This window comes from Silene latifolia, chromosome X (genome assembly GCF_048544455.1).
Source record: "Silene latifolia isolate original U9 population chromosome X, ASM4854445v1, whole genome shotgun sequence".
Classification (NCBI taxonomy): domain Eukaryota; kingdom Viridiplantae; phylum Streptophyta; class Magnoliopsida; order Caryophyllales; family Caryophyllaceae; genus Silene; species Silene latifolia.
This window is the reverse complement of record NC_133537.1, coordinates 6,805,421-6,823,080: the sequence shown is the minus strand read 5'-3', so window position 1 is coordinate 6,823,080 and position 17,660 is coordinate 6,805,421. Positions and strand designations below refer to the sequence as shown.

The 17,660-nt window shown below is 32.1% G+C and overlaps 2 protein-coding genes across 2 annotated transcripts; one reads left to right on the top strand and one right to left on the bottom strand.

The window, feature by feature from the left end:
- Positions 1 to 9,386: 9,386 nt before the first annotated feature.
- On the bottom strand, positions 9,387 to 10,669 carry LOC141623450 (LOB domain-containing protein 23-like). The gene is made up of 2 exons (XM_074439559.1): positions 10,460 to 10,669; positions 9,387 to 9,590 (listed from the first exon to the last, which is right to left on the bottom strand). The coding sequence occupies exons 1-2, from the start codon at positions 10,667 to 10,669 to the stop codon at positions 9,387 to 9,389; spliced, it is 414 nt and encodes a 137-aa protein (XP_074295660.1).
- A 2,318-nt stretch (positions 10,670 to 12,987) lies between these two features.
- On the top strand, positions 12,988 to 17,264 carry LOC141622627 (F-box/kelch-repeat protein At1g51550-like). Its single transcript, XM_074438642.1, has 2 exons — positions 12,988 to 13,688; positions 15,690 to 17,264. Exons 1-2 carry the CDS (start codon positions 13,244 to 13,246, stop codon positions 16,661 to 16,663), a joined length of 1,419 nt encoding a protein of 472 aa, XP_074294743.1. The 5' UTR covers positions 12,988 to 13,243; the 3' UTR covers positions 16,664 to 17,264.
- Positions 17,265 to 17,660: the final 396 nt, after the last annotated feature.

The window sequence follows — 17,660 nt, the reverse complement described above, 5'->3', positions numbered from 1 at the left end:
TTTATATGTAGTATATTCACCACACCTATATTATTTTTCAATGTGGGACAAATAATGGACTTAGAAAAACATTATATATATATATATATATATATATATATATATATATATATATATATATATATATATATATATATATATATATATATATATATATATATACAACGGTATAGAAAAAAATCTTACGAAAATAGTATAGTATATTTTCTAATTAATAATCGGGTTGGATGTCGAACTAGGTGCCAAAAAGATAGTGTACTTCTTACAATGTTATTTGTCCCACATTGAAAAATAATGTAGGTGTTGTAATATATAATTTATAAATAGTCAAATTGTCCTACATCGGAAAATTAACATAAAGTGGGGTGAAGCTCTGATTATAAATATGAGTCATTTTTGTAACTTATATATCAACCCAAAATCTTTTGAGTCTCTTAATAAATATATGATCACTAAACAAATTCAATGTCAAGTATCAACAAAATGTAGTCTACCATATTCATAACACGTATTTATCTTTTATTTTTCTTTAAAAGAGATATTTTAATCATATGTAAACAAATGATTAGACATGTAAACATGGAATTTGTTTAGTGATCATTACTATTTGAAGGGTAAGTATGTGGTTCAAATAAAATATATATTGATTTGTTGAATGTGGCACGAGTTGATACTTTAATTTCACATCTGTCATTATTATAATAATCATAACACTTTATTGATAATGTTTTATCACTTGGTTTAATATAATCAAAGTCATTAACCCATATTGATAATGTTTTATCACTTGGTTTTAATATAATCAAAGTTATTAACCCGTACGAAGTACGGGCTTTCAAACTAGTTTTCATTATAGACGGGAAATATCTGTCTATAATTATAGACGGACCAAATATCCACCTATTTTAAGCAAAGACAAGTAACAAGTTGAATGATGGGGCCCAAAAATATCACCACTTTAAGTATATTTGACACGTCTTTCACTTTAGACGGATATATCCGTCTATAGTGAGACTAACTGATATGAGAATCAATATCTATCTATATTAATAAAGGAAGTTTTTTTTCGAGCGATTACAGAGAATCCAATATTTACAAACCACATAATTATAAAATAAGTAATAGATATATAATTGAAGTAGGAGATAATAATTAGGTATACTCTAAGAAATCTACAGTAAAAAATTGAATATATAAAATTCTATCCAAAAGAAACCATACATCATACAATTCTACGTCCATATGACATCTTATTTGTGTCCTTGTGTGTGTATATATATGCTCCTTAGTAATTGCAATTAGGGTGTGCTTTCGATATTTGCTTCCGTATTTTAATTTCTTAATTAGCTAGATATTTTCGTTATTATATTGTTTTCTCCATTTATGCTTGATCATGCATTATTATTGTTGTACAATTTCTGTAATTTGAATGCTTTTTTTTATTATGACTAATTTTATTTTTATTTTTTCAGGAATTAAAAAATTGTTACAAGATTACTATACACTTGTGGTGATCATCCCAACTTAATGTAGCATACTTAAGGTTAGCTTTGAATAATGATTGAAGTAATTGCTCTTTATTTTGTTTTTTAGTTGATTAATCACGTGTCGTAAGTATACTTTAGAATGAAGTTGTAAGTATTTACCTTAAAAGAAAAGTCGTGTAAGTGTCATACATACACAACACAATTGCATTCACTATAATACGCAAAGATTGTTATGATATACCGAAAAAAAAAAGTACATAGAGATTAGTTGTCCTATCTTCGTCAAAACCATTTTTATTGTAGTATCTCATACGTAACTAATACTCCATATCAGATTAGACTATAGTAGAACAAGCGCGAAAAGACGAGTTTTGTCATGGATACTCTATTCCAACGAAGAGTTGTATGTCTCCGTCTGTCCGACCCAATACTATTCCAAAGAAGATTAAGAACTTCCAAGCATCTGAAAACATAATTATTCAATTTTAAATTTATAATATTATTAATCTCTAAATAGTGACGATTTTATTTTCTGAGTTTGAATTGGACTACAAAACAAGAATATAGATTATATCTTATACACACATCTTAACAATTTTACATGTAAAGTATAAAATTTTGTTCCATATATGTTCTTTAAAAAAACTAATAAGATGGATCCAACATTAAGGAGAAAAAGGATTGTACATCAGATGTACTGCCTCACACAAAATGACTTTTTGTGTTTTTGTGTATTTTTTTTTTTTGAGTTCTACAGAGTTTATAAATTACATTTTAGTTTTCCGATGTCAAAAATCAATTTTTTTTTAGTTTATATGTAATTTTTTTTAGATTAAAGTTTAAGTAAATGAACTCAAAAACTTAATAAAACTCAAAATTTTTAAAACTCAAAAACTTTATCTTAATGCTCAAAAACTACATTATTATCTGATTTACTACATCAAATGTATAATCCACTTACTGAACATTAAGTGGTTGATGTTGTTTCATTGATTCAAGCCTTATCACTTATCAACTACAAATCCAACTAAATTACTTAATATATCAAATAATGTGTTATATTGTTAATTTTGATTTTTAAATATGATGGTGATGGGGCATGCCGAGTCGACCTGACCCGCATACCAAAAGCGAGTCAAACGAGTTCAAGTACTTCCCAACTCATACAAAAGGTACACTCAGACTAGGGCTGAGCAAAAAATCCGATTATCCAAACTGATCCGATATCCGATCCGAATCTGATCCAAATTTTTGGATATCTGATCCGAAAGTTAAGTTTGGTTTGGATATCTGATCCGAAGTCTTTGGTTTTGGTTTGGATATGGATATTAGAATTAATACATTTGGATATCCGATCCGATCCGAAACTATAGTTTTCTAGTATAATTTCGAGAAAATAAAATTATATTTGATACAACAACTTAATTAATGTTTAAAATATTAGAGAAATATCTAAGTGGTACTTCAATTTTTTGTCGAGAACATTTGAGTAAGAATACTAAAGAAAATCATCACGTAAGAGTTAAGACTATGAATATAATCGTGTTTCAAACTTAACTTTAAAGTAATTCAAAAGTATGGATATCCGATGGATATCCGCATCCGATCCGATTATTTTGGATACCCGAACATTGGATATCCGTAACATTTGGTTTGGATATTGGATATCTAACTTCAGGATTTTTAATATGGATATCCGATCCGAACTAGCACTTTGGATCGGATACCCGATCCGTACTCTGCCCTAACTCAGACCACTATAAATATCCTCCTTGGATACCTTGCAAATAAAGGAACTTACATAGAGATACAAAGATCCATGTAAGATACATCTCATCCAACAACTATCTCTCTAGAAAATTAGACTACAAGCATCTAAGAGAGCACCAAGAACTTACCCTCAAGCAAAGTCCCAATTATACGTCCAAGAGTACCGTACTGACTTAGGCATCAGAGTGGGCCCCTTTGGGAACCCCTGAGGTCCTGTGTGTTGCTTGCGCAGGTACCATCCGAGGCAGCAGAGGATCATCTCACCATATATACTAAACAAACACGTTAACCCGACCCAAATTCGTGCAACGCTGACTTGATTGTTTCAACCCGAAACAGTTGGTAATCATTATAATATCATGTTATTAAAACAAAATTAAAAGCTAGATATACTTAAGTGGAAGTTTAGGCTTTTTTTGGGCCTGCCCAGTCCTATAAATACTTGTCTAAGGAACAAGATGGGCTGAAATGTCACAGCCCAACAAGTGATTTGAAATCTGGTGAACAAATATAGGTCCATTTCCAACATTTTGGCAGGTCCATCCATTTTCCATGGACTATGCAACCCACAATATAATACTGCCTCCAATCCGATCTAAATTGTTTTAGTGAGGAATCGAATCAATATTTTAATCGTATTTTTCTTCAATTATATATGACTTTTTTTCCTTACAAAAAATATAGCTATACTAAAAAAAATAATTAATATAAAAATTCAAGTATGTTAATTTCATACTTTTATTACGTTTACGGTTAAAAATTTTAAACTTTAACCTCCGAAAAGTGAATATTACAAATCGATAGAGTATAATAGAACATATTATCACATTTTTAGTGTTTTATCTTATATCAGGTCAGTTTATCGCATCATTGTAATTTGTTCAATACAGATTTTTTTTATAATAAAAAATTAATTATCAACTCAAAAAATAATGAAACATGAGATCAACCACATGACCTCTCATAAAAGGTTAATTGGAATGTTGATATGATAAGTTTGACAACAGTCCGTCTTACTTCAGACCGTCTTATTTCAGACCGTAATAAGACCTTTTACAAGTGAGAAGCACATGGGTGGTGGGACACCCCCATGTGCTTTCCCACTCACACCCTAAATGGTTTTTTTGTGAGAAGAAATGATATCCGTCTGACAATTTCAGACGGATATGACGATCTGAAATAAGAATTTGGGGCTTGACAATATAGCAACTAGGATAAGCACAATGTCACAGAAGACGGGTAATCCAGTCATATTTGACCCGTTCAGCTAATGTCCATCTAATTTAGTCAACAAATTTGGCCTTATTCTTTAGCAAATCAAACAGGTTGCTCCCTAACTTGGGATTATATCATTTTTTTTTGTCCTATATAAGTTGCAAATTTCTATACGACTAAGGCCCTGTTCTTTCTGGCTTTTTAGAAATGAATCAATCAATCAATCAATTTGAGCCAATCGAATCGAATCGAATGAATCAATCAAATGGAGTGAATCAATCGAATCAATCAATGGAGCCGAGCCGGATCAATCAATCAATAGAATAAATTTAATCGAATCAATCAAATCAATCAATAAAGTCAATTGAAATTTAATCAATCAAATAATCATAATCATATTAATATTAATAATAATAATATTTAATATTATTGTTATTATCAACTATAATAATAATAATATTCATAGTATAATACTATTTATACTAAAATTAATATTTTTAAGAAAAAAATTATAATATTATACTCCCTTTGTCCCGGTAATTTGTTGCCCCATTCCATTATGGGGTGTCTCATTTAATTATTGTCCTTTCTATTTTAAGAATGAACTTGATGAGCAATTTGATAATTCACACTCAATTTGGTCCGCTTGTCATTTTATAATTGGCCCCTCCTCTTTCCTTGGTCTTTGTGCCAAAACCAAAGGACAACAATTGACCGGGATAGAGGGAGGAGTATATGAATAATCATAAATTATAATAATGAAAAAATAGTAATTTTTTACTAATAATATTCTTAATAACAATAATAAATAATAATGTCAATATTAATAATGATATTAGTAAAAATAATTGTTTCGAATAAAAACACTCAAGTAAGCGTTGCTCGAATCCGGGTCGGGTCAACGCGCTCCTCTCGGACGATGGAACCTCGAACCTATGCTTGCTCTCTCCGGATGGATCTTTCACGCGTAACAAATAGGGCCCCAGAGGGGTCGCAATAGGTCCTTCTCTGATGCCTTACGGTAGGGCCGGTTTTTAGCATGTGCGGGCCGCGCGGCCGCACAGGGCCTCCGAAATTTTGGGGCCCAATAGCGTTAAACAAAGTTTAGATAGAATTTGATGCAAGTGAAATGCAACAATCTTATAATGGCATAGTGGTTTAATTAGTGGTTCATTAGTTTTTCACTATGCACGCATACACTCAGGTTCAATTCCCCATAGCGTCAATTTTGAAATGCTTTTGTTGGTTTCATTTATTTTTGATTATAATTTCTTCTTTTTTTTCCTTTTTAAAATATACAGTATTTTTAAAAATCTATTCTTATATGCAAAGTTTATCTATCGTTTGTCTAAAATACATAAAAAATTAATATCAACATTATTTTCATTTAGCTTTTACATATACTTTGGGAGAAATAGTGTAATCAAAGGGAAAATTAAAAAAAAAAGGATTGGGACGAAGGGAGAACAAAAGAAAATGGCTTTTAACATTATAGTTCGTTCTAAAAAAACCTCTTATGATAAAAATATAACTGTATAACTGTATTGGGGCCTCTTTTTCAAATTTCGCATAGGGCCTCCGAAATCTCGGAGACGACCCTGCCTTACGGTACTGGTGGATAGTTGGGACCTTGCTTGAATCTAAGGTTTTTGTGCCCTCTCATAGTAGCTCGAGTAGTCTTACTTCTAGATAGAGGAAGTTGTTGGTGAGAAGTATTTTACCATTAATGGGTGAATAATGAGGTATTTATAGATTTCTATGTGTACCTCAAATGATGGCTGGCAAGCATGGTTACCATATTCGCTATGAATACGCCTTATCGATTCGCGATTCGCTTATAGAAAATGTGTTATATGTATTTTCAGTAATCAGTTGATAGAATTCGCTTTTAACAATTCATGATTCGTAGAGTATCAAGCGAATCCGTAACCATGTTGGCAAGCGTGTTGACTTGTATGACCCCGTATTGGCTACTGGGTCAAGTCGGTTGGGCGTGCCCCATCAATAATATTAATAATAAATGTTATTAATTTTAATAATAATACCAATAATTATAACAACAACAACAACAACAATACTAATAATAATAATAATAATAATAATAATAATAATAATAATAATAATAATAATTATTATTATTATTAACATTAATAACATTATTATTCATTTTAATAATTATAATAATAATAATAATAATAATAATAATAATAATAATAATAATAAATAACATTATTATTAACACTATTATTAAATATAATAATAATAATATTAAAAAAATATTATTATTGATAACAAAATTAATAATAACTATTAAATTTAAGATGAGTACGGCTGAAATGAGCTGAACTTAATGAAGCTGAATCAATCAATCAATCAATCAATCGAATGGAGTGAGTTAGAGTTGAATCGAATCAATGGAGCTGAATCGAATCGAATCGAATCGAATGGAGTCAATCGAATCGAATCGAAATCAATCGAATCGAATCGAGCCGAATCAATCAAGTAGGTGAAAATAAGCCAGAAAGAACAGGGCCTAAATGAGAAGACCATAGCATATTAACTTGGAATTTAATATTTGCAATTTCCACGCCCTTAACCGTAAATGCATCTTGTACTTGTCTTTTGGTAGCGCAAAAGTGGTAATCTAACCCCTTTATTTTGGCTTATTGTGAGATTATGCCCCTTAAATTTAGATTTGGAGTAATTAAACCCCTTAAGTTAGCTAAAAGATGAAAGTAAGCTCCTCGCCCAAAATCTTATGAGAAATTCATTTTCTCATACCACAAAAGATCGAATAGTTTATGTTTTATTTTAAAAAAGAGTTTAGAATTGTTTTTTTTTTAAATGTAAAAAAAAAAATATATTTTGAAATTTTGATAAAAAGAAAATTTTGGTTTTAATTATGTTTCTTGAGAAAAAAACTTATTTTTATTAAAATATATCACTAATTCACTATAACTTAAGAAAAACATTTGATAGTCAAAATTAGGCACATATATTTTTAGAGTTTTTCAACTAATTTTTTTTTTATATACGTATATGTTTATTTGTAAAGACTGTCAAAAAATTTAAGAAAAATATTCAGTTCTTTTATAAAACATAAAAAGTTTGATTTTATAAAATAATTTAAAACTCTAATTAATTTTAATTCATTTTAAATTTTGATTCCATTTGTTAACTTTTTTATTCTAATAGTATATTTTGTAAAAAGTATAATTGATTTCACTTTTGTGATGTGATATATTGAATTTCTCATTAGATTTTGGGTGAGGACTTAATTTCACTTAAATGCAAAGTTAAAGGCGGAAATTATAACAAACCAAACTTAAAGGGGTTGATTTCACTATCAAGTAAAGTTAAGGGGGTCATTTACCACTTCTCCGCTTTTTGTAGTTTTACACTTTCTATCGGCAGTTGTTGCGGATGGTTTGGATGATGAAGCTCGTACTCGATTTGCCATATTCCACCAACATATTTTTGTTACCCGACATAAATATCATCTTCTAATATACAAAGTAAAATGTTATATATTTATGTAGTTGCATCTTTTTATTGCAAGCAAAAAAAAAAAAAAAAATTAAAATCCCTAAGTTAAACTCATATCGTTATTCACTCAGCATATATTGCTGTAGCTTGTAACAAATTTGAAATACGATATAATAAATTAAAACGATTCATTAAACTGTTTTGACTTCTTACTACATACACAAAGGATTAAAGGAACTGTTGATAATACACCTGTTTGAAAGCTGATTTTGTAAATTATAATATATGCGTAAGAATGCGGAAACCATTAAGGCACTAGGGTAGTAATATAACGATGAAATAAATCAAATATTTCATGAGAGTACTATCAATTGGTATTATTCATACGGCAAGTCTCTCTTGTGATGGACATATCCGTTACAAGCTTGCGATGGCCGACGGGTCAAGTAATACCCATGTGGGTAGATAAGACAAAACAGATTGCTACTCCCTAGACATTCTGCTTTTGTCTTATCTACCCCCACATGGGTAATATTTGACCCGGCATAAGCTTGTGACGGATACACCCATCACAAATGAGAATTTGTGTTATTCATATGCATTTTATTTGTATATGCATTTTATTTGTCTTTATTGAAATTATTGATACAGATTATGCCATATTTTTGACAGTATGCAAGCAGACAAACAGCTGATTGCAAATTAGTGGACTAGACATTTTGAGTATCTGTTTACACAAATGTGAACCACAATTTTTATGGTCCCTAATTCAGATCATTTAATTACATTCTTAATTGTACGGCCTACTATTAAATTCAGTATGGAGTATATGCATTTGTATTCCAGCCATAAAATAATTTCAGACCGATACCATCCGTCTGAAGTCAGAATTTGTGGATGTTTTATATTGATCACCTTAGCCAAGTACTTTTTAGGAATGTCTAAAAATCTAAACTATAATATAATAAATTGTACATTTATATGTAAGACCTTAGACCTAATAATCGCTCAAATGTACAATCGTTCCATCATTGACGAAAATCATTCAGCACAAGATTGTCGATTTTGATGCTTAAAGAATTTGAATCCAGATCATGAGTATCGCTTCGACTTTACCAACTAAGCTAGTTGACATTTGAACTAATAATATAATTTTAAAATAATTTGAGATCTAATAAGATATGAAATGACCAGGACGTTAATGTATACGGTCTTACTTAGATCATACACTCGAGACACATAATAACCGCGATGAGAGTCCATTATTAAAGGCAAACAACTAGAGTATATGCTACTACAAGATAATCTTCTATCGTGAAATTCCTAGACTAGCTCGTTCATACGTTAGAAATTCCGATTTATATAATTTGTGCTTTTAAAATAAACTCAAATAATTACTTGGAGCATCATTAGTTAAGGTAGTCCGTACTATGGATCTTGTGTTAAGTTGTTTTGTGTTTGGCAAAATGCAATTAATCCTTGAGTCTTGGCTAACTCACATTCAACTTCTAATATTTGTTCCCGGAGTTGGGTTAATATTCCTACAATTCCATATACCGGGTCTTGAACTCGAGACCTCGCTTCTATAACCATGCTCTTTGTCGCTTCTTCTCTTCGCCCTTCTGGAATTTGCTGTAATTTCCCAATTATATTAGACATAGCATAAAGTTAGTGTTTTGATCTATCATTTCAACAATAATGCATGCAAATACCATATGTTTTTTTTTTAACTTTCTTCTAATTTCAAACACATGAAAATAATTGATTTTACCGTAAAACTTCACTCGAAAACTATAAAATACACCAACGTTCCTACATTGAAATATCTACATGCATATTCTTCTACATAGGGGTGTCGGTATATTTTAACGTTTTGACTTTGAGTAATTAACTAGTATAGATCCCGCACGAATGCGCGGTTTTTTAGATATGAATATTAAAGAAAATAACAATTATACAACTGATATTTAACTCAATTTAAAATTTAAATGTAAAATTTATTATTATTAATATTTTGTATTAATTGGTGGAAAAAAAAAGGTTCAGTATAATCCAGTTGTAGATATCATATAATAAAAGTCCAATTACAGATATGATACATTGAAAGCCAAATTACAGCCGAATTCATTTAGGTGAGAAAATTTTTGAGATCTCTTATTCTTTTAGTATAAGGGGATGAGTATTTCACTATTAGATTCTATCTGAGTGCTCTTAATATTCTCTTACGACACACTCAGAAAACCGAATAATAACAATAAATGATTACTGTATGGTATATTAATATACTAATTTGAGTCATGAGTATTTCACAACTAAATTCTAAGTGAGTGCTTTTAGAGCACACATTAGAAAATTTGAATAATAACAATAAATGATTAGAAAAACCCTAATTAATATTAATATATATGTTCTTGACTTCATTCTTGCACACGTTAGAAAATTCGAATAAGAAGAATAAATGATTATAATATATACGAGTATCATGTAAAAAATAGGAGTACCTCAAGCATCTTGGCAACTTTGCTAGCTCCATAGATTTTATGAACAAAAGTGAATCTTTGAAGATCATTTGAAGGAAAATATGGTGAGAATATACAATCTTTAGCACATTGTCTTCTCATATATTTGCAAGCTGCGCATCTTGTTATATTTGATTGCATCTTAAACTTTAAATTTTCAATATCGTATAATATCTTTGTAAGATACACCATAATTTTTTATCTTTATTATAACTTTTATTATGTTCTTTGTTTCAATAAGGGAAGTTTTATATAACGGCTAGTTTGTTTAATTTTAAATTAGCAAGCTTAAGTATGGAAATTATTTTAAGAGGACAATGTAGTCGTTATAAACTTATAAATGTATAATATTAAGTAAAAATGACCTGCATGTATATTAAGTAACTAGTGTAGTTCTCGTGTTATAGCACAGTACTTTTTAGATTTATTTTATAAAGAGATATCATCAATTAAATTATTTGCATAAATGTAGTATACTTTTAATTTAATGTTATAATTTACATATAATATTAACAAGAGGTTAAAAAAAGTTTACTACCATAAGAAGACATTTTAAGTCAAGTTATTTTTTTACTATTAAAAATAACACAATAATTTTATATGGTTACATGCAACTAATTTATGACATTTATAGTATAATTATTAAGTTAGTTGTATAACTTTATTAAAACACGTATTGACCTTAAAACGAAAAGCAGTAAAAACTATTCCTCGCGTCGAAAAAGACGATTTACGAATTATTAAAATAATGTTTTCACTTTTTTAATTCTAATAGAAAATACATAAGTGTTTTTACATCCTTCAAAAAATAGTCCATATTACTAAGACAAAAATTTACATAATAAATAACCGATGATTTCTTACAAAAGGGGTAAAATATAAATATAATATAAATTTAAATTTATACGAAATCAAGTTCACTCATTTAGCTTATAATATGACATGTAGAGTCCAAAAGTATTGGCTAAAATAACTTTTACTTTGATAGATGAGATAAAATAAGTGGGCTACGTATAAGGTCCACAATTTACAATCCATCAGATCTTGTTGTGTTAGTAGTATCCAAAGAAATAGGCCCAATTAAGAAGAAGTTTCTTTAGGCGGGAAAACTAAGAGAATTTTTATTCTCTTAGTAGTAGGGAATGATTTAATTAAAGTCTTAAAAAGAAGTATAAATTATGTCCCGCGTGGTTTTTTTGAACTGAAATTGTCGGAACTGAACTGAATTGAGGGCCTTAGATTTATTTTGATTTTTTTTTGTGTAAGCTCTATCGAGTTTAGTTTGAATTTGAGTCGTGTTAGACCACTACACTGCTGTATTTCTCGGACTCGAATACGAGATTTCTGGTTAAAACAACTCATTATATATTATCAGTTGATATAAGTGCTTATGGATATACTTATTTTGATTCTTAAAATGGAGTTTAAGTTATACTCGGATACTTCATTTCTAATCTTTTGTTTGACTTTTATGTTTTTTTGAAATATATTTTAGTTAAAGATCAATAAAATAAGTAGAAGAAAAGGAATAATACTTCATAGGTCGTAATGTAACAATGTTTCTAGCTAACTCAAATACAAAATAAATTAAATGGTCCAACCAGAAAAACAAAAGATCCCATATAAGGTTGAGAAATGATGACTTTTTGGACAAAACAAAGACTCATGGCAGAGCACTATTGCACTAATAAGTTTGTCCCAAAAACCCTAATTTGTACGAATGAGAAAACAACTTATTTTCGGTATTATTATAAAGATGGCTCAATTTTTGGCATCTGTCCCCAAAACGTAAGAGTATGACAGATGATGTAGTCGATATTTTTACATTTGAATTTTTAATGTGTGTTCTTAAGGTACATATTAGAAAATCTGCAATATTATTAGAAGTTTCACAACTAATGATTTATGGATTTCATATATTTGATATTTACATTTACACTTATCGATAGTCATACAAACAGTAGTTATGGAACTAGAATTGTGAACAAGAAAGTCTGTTTATGTGAACGATTGCAATGTTACATAAACTCTTAATGTGTATTTTTAGGGCACGTGTTAGAAAATCTGTAATACTATTAGAACGTTCACAACGACGCAGCGGTGGATCTACTAAGACCATTCCGGGGTGCGCGGACACCGGAAACCGAATTTTTTTTTTTGCGTATTTTGTCTAATTTTCAGGCTAAAAAAATAAATTTATAACTTTTTTATGTGTATATAGATTTTAAATATTAATCCGGACCTCGGAAAGAAATTTGTATTTCTCATCAACCTTTTCAAAAACATTTTTAAAAAAAGTTAACCCTAATTATTTGCCTTGCTCGACCTGAGCCAACCCAGCCCGCCCCGCCCCCTAAAGACGGGTCAAAGTGAGTCCAATCAACCTAAACCTATAACCGAACCCGACCCATGATCACCTTTATCATTGACCAATCAAAACATTGAAATAGGAAAGTGTGGAACATTAAAACAGGTTGACAGAATACTCCAAAAATTGAAAGAAGGGACTCGTGGTGAGGCCATGCAAAATGCCAAACAACAATGTCACACTCTCCCTCTACCAAAACACAATGCTCAATTTCACTGACTGATTGATTATACATATACAATTTCATCATTTACACTACAAAACCCATATCTTCCATCACTCAATAACTTTGTAAGCGCACCCGTGATGAGGGGATTTTTCACCTAGTCGACGGTGAACACCCCGATTTATAACCTATATCTTCAATCATTCAATTACCTCAAAAGACACTCAAAATCATGGAACACTCATTAACCCATGAATCCCCAATATTTGATTTAGCTCAAGATCATCTTTTTTCAATCCTTTACTTATTACCAATTAAATCCATCTTATCATTTGCTCAAACTTGCAAAAAGTTTCAATCTTTATCATCATCCAACAGTTTTTGGGAAACTATTTGTAGAAGAGATTGGGGTCCCACTTGTGTTGATGCACTAAAGTTTCAATCTTTTAATCAAAATCTTAATACTAATAATAATAATAGTAATAATAATAATGTTAATAATATGTTATGGTTGAAGTTATATCAGCAGGTGGCACAGCTGCGTTCTGTTTCATGTCATAAGTTGATTGATACAGTTGGTGTTGGTGATGGTGATATGATTCCTTGCCCTAGAGCTTCTCATTCTCTCAATTTTGTGTCTAATTGTTTGATTTTGTTTGGTGGGGGTTGTGAAGGAGGTTAGTTTTTGTGTTTTTCAAGATGCCCATGTGATAATATTTATTATTACTCCTCCGTCTCAATCATTTGCTTACGTTTGATTAAAATACCGCTTATAAGGAATAAAACAGGTAAACAAATGACCGAGATAAAGGGGTTTGATTTTTGTGTGTGTGATTAGTTATGCCTGTTTTTTTTGGTTGGACTGCTGTTTTAGGAATGTTTTTGGGTGAATTAGTAGTATTAGGGTCTTTATCAGGTTTAATGATATTCATAACATCATTATAATATGTGATGTTATGTTATGTTATGTTACATGTTTTTGTGTCTTCAGGAATATATTGAGTTAGGTGTGTAGGGATTTGAATTTGGTTTGAGAGCAACAACATTAGACCATGCGTCAACGGCTCCTGCAAATTGCGGGGTAAGAGGGGTAGGTTGTAGGTAACATTTAGTTATGTTACTTAGACTCGTTTAGAAAGATCCAACGAATGTGTGTGCCCAAGTGTCGGCCTTGGCTATCTTTATGAAAAACAGGCATATTTTGGCTTAAAATGAGGTGTCCACCATGTCCGACTCTTGAGTGTGGGACGCGGATACGTGAGGGAATAAGAAGAATCAAAGTAAATAGAACATCAGTAGGATCTGTTTTTCACATGGGTGAGTTAAGAGTGTTCAGTTTAACTCTCTTAGTCTTAAATAAGGATGCCCCTCAAAATATGTCATGAGTTAGAATGTTGGACTGATGTCCCAAGGAATAGATTGCTTCAAAGTGGTTCAGCTTGTTCTTTAATTGAGGGACATTAGTCGATTATGAGGTAGCAAAAGGGCTTGGTGGTCGTTTATTTGGGAATGCCTGGACTATCTGGAATAAGATTTGATGATGCCTGGTTTTCACGGAGTTTCGCTTGATTACTGTGCTAGACAGCCTTTAACTTTGATAAAGAAAAAGGCGCAGGAGCTGTGATAGTGGTACATCATGATAAGGAGTGACTGGTATTTGCACTCTACTTGTCTATAATAGTACAGATACCATTAGGGATGCTTTATGCCAATTTGACGTACCCCAGCCTATATGAAATTTATGCTTATGCTTGTTTCTCAAGGAGATTCCCGATATTGATGTATTGTGACTATAAATTGAAGAATATGAAACATAAAACCTTAAAATTGGAGAGATAATGTAATGGAGCTGGGAGGGTAGATCACGGCACAAGACAAGTATCTTTTGTGATGCTCGAAACTTTGTTGACAATATTCTATTTCTCTCTTGCGGCCTTATCTAACCTAGCATCACTCCTGATCTCCAAATGATGTTATCATGTTGGTTCACTGTATCAGCCTATGAGGCTTCTAGAATATGTTCACAATTCATAGGACAATATTTTCCGAACTTCATTGATGTTCAGCAGAACCCTTGCTCTCCGCTTTCTCTGTTATTGCGTGACGGTGTGATCATAGAGTTGGTATCCGTTACTATTTATTCTGGTCCCCTCACGTGTGGGTCAAAGTTTATATTATGATGTCTTTTAGACAACTCAAGTCATGAACTCATGATGTTTTATGTATGTAGAAATTAAATTCATTCCGTCTATCTCTATTCTCTAATAGAGGCAAAAGCTCATTGTTCTTTTGAGGCAAATAGTCTCTTCATACCCACTTGCGGCTTATCACACGCAAATATAGTTGGTTGTCTTGTTCACTTAAGTGACGATTGGAAACCACCTCTTTTCTACAAGAGGTGAAAGTTACGTGCATTTGATACCCTCTTATCGTACTAAGAATGAAAGAATCTTTCGAGGTACTGATGCAGTGATAATGAGAAATGTGTATGAAACATCTCATATTCTTGGATTGGAATGTTGTGCATTGTACTAGCGTCAAAAATATTTTTCTTAAAAACTGTGTTCAGAATTTAGAATTACTAAGTTAAGACTGTACCTTGTTTTTTGTTCTTTGGTATCCTGTGAATCTGTGATGATTCTCTCGTGCTGTCTCTGAAAGTTATCTTTGCCATTCAGGACGCCATCGTGATGATACATGGGTTGCATACCTTGGTTATGACTTTCGAACTATAACAAAATGGGAGAAAGTCACATCAGGCTTGCCAACTGGGCGTTTCGGGCATACTTGTGTAGTGTCAAGTGACACTCTTATATTGTTCGGGGGAATCAATGATCATGGTATCCGTCAAAACGACACATGGGTCGGAAAAGTAGTCAAAAATGAGGAATCCGTTGTTACGTTGTGTTGGAAGCCATTGGATGTGGGGTCGGCATCACCACCACCTCGTGGTGCACATGCTGGATGCTGCATAGAAAACAGGAGAATGCTTATTCATGGAGGGATTGGCTTAGATGGAGTTAGATTAGCAGACATGTGGATTTTGGAGCTTTCAGAGAGCTATAGCCATGGAACTTGGCATGAAGTTATAGCACATCCATCACCGCCACCTCGTTCAGGACATACTTTGACTAGTATCGATGGGACAAGGGCTGTGCTTTTTGGTGGTAGAGGATTGGGCTACGATGTTCTTGACGATGTCTGGCTTTTTTACGCCTCTGAGGGTGATGAGAAATGGGTCAAGGTTATAGTTGACTTAGAAAATGTACATAGGGGAACATCCCTAGCTAGAGTGGGTCATTCAGCCACACTAATCCTCGGAGGGGGCCTACTGATATATGGAGGTGAAGATTCCCTGAGACGCAGGAAACATGACTTTTGGCTGTTAGATTTGAACTCAATACCTGGCATCAAAACACACTCTTTTTCTTCAAGCTCAAGGTCGGCTCTTACAAGAATGTGGAGAAGGCTCAAATCCCATGGATTTAACATAAATTCACGTTCATTTCATGCTGCATGTGCCGATCATTCAGGTCGTTTTGTGTATGTATTTGGGGGTATGTTAGATGGAGTACTTCTGCCAGCGGAATCATCCGGTCTAAGGTTTGATGGGGAACTCTTTCTCGTGGAACTCCGCTTAAGAGACAGCTAATTCTTTTTTATTGGGTGTAAATGGAGCCACAACGACGGTTTTTGTGTTCACTGATTTCAGACTTTGGTTTACTGGAAATCCTTGTAAACTAATTCATGTGTGCATAGTGGACATTTTCTTTCCAACTGTTCTTGTGCAGCCTGTAATGTTGCTGGAAGTAGTAGTATTCATGACCTGGTTCGAAACTTGTGTTCACCTGTATACCATTTCTGAGTGGTCAAAGAGAGATGGGAGCCAGATTGGTTTCATCTTTCAAGAACGAGTCTGTCATATGAAGTTGATCGGTTTTTGCAAGAATTGCATGGTTGTGATGAAGCGCAGGAAAATTTACGTTACAGAGTAGGAATGCATTGGGTTAGCTGTGTTTATTTTACAGAAATGAAGATCACCCCATGAACGAAGCTCGGAAATTTCTGCTCCTGTTGAAGTGCCCAAACAACAATAAACCGCAAATTCTTGGTTAGCACGCTCGTCTCTCATTAGCTCCGTTTATTGTGAAATAGATACTGTAAGTGGCAAATAAGCCCCATACGTTTGACACTATGTGCAAATTAGCCCCATAACTTTCGACAGGTGCAAATTCACCCCATACGTTATACAAGATGTGCAATTAAGCCCACTTTCAGAAATCCGGCCATTTACTCACCGGAAAATATTGACATGGCATCTCGGAATGATGACTAGGACTATGAGTAAGACTGTATTTATATAATTAAAAAAAAAAAAAAAAGACATTTAGGCCATATGTACACTAATGCTGACTTCCTGCTCACCTCGTCACTTCTTATCTCTATTCCTCCCACATTTAAGCTCCTCCCTCAAATCCATCCATTTACTCCATTTTTTACATCTATTCTTTTTTCTTAGTCTAAAAGCCTCATTCTCATATGTCATGAAATGAACCTGAGCACAGACATTCGATGACTCGTATGGCGATTAAGCTTCCTGAATTTGGTCATTTTGATTGTATTTTGATTTTGAGTAAAGTCAGATTTTT

What these genes read in the sequence shown, in the direction of transcription:
- LOC141623450 (XM_074439559.1), bottom strand. Translation starts at nt 10,669, where the DNA reads ATGGTGTATCTTACAAAGATATTATACGATATTGAAAATTTAAAGTTT. An exon ending in AAGTTGCCAAGATGCTTGAG is followed by an intron (nt 9,591 to 10,459) that starts GTACTCCTATTT and finishes GGGAAATTACAG; the next exon opens with CAAATTCCAGAAGGGCGAAG.
- LOC141622627 (XM_074438642.1), top strand. Translation starts at nt 13,244, where the DNA reads ATGGAACACTCATTAACCCATGAATCCCCAATATTTGATTTAGCTCAA. An exon ending in TGGTGGGGGTTGTGAAGGAG is followed by an intron (nt 13,689 to 15,689) that starts GTTAGTTTTTGT and finishes TTTGCCATTCAG; the next exon opens with GACGCCATCGTGATGATACA.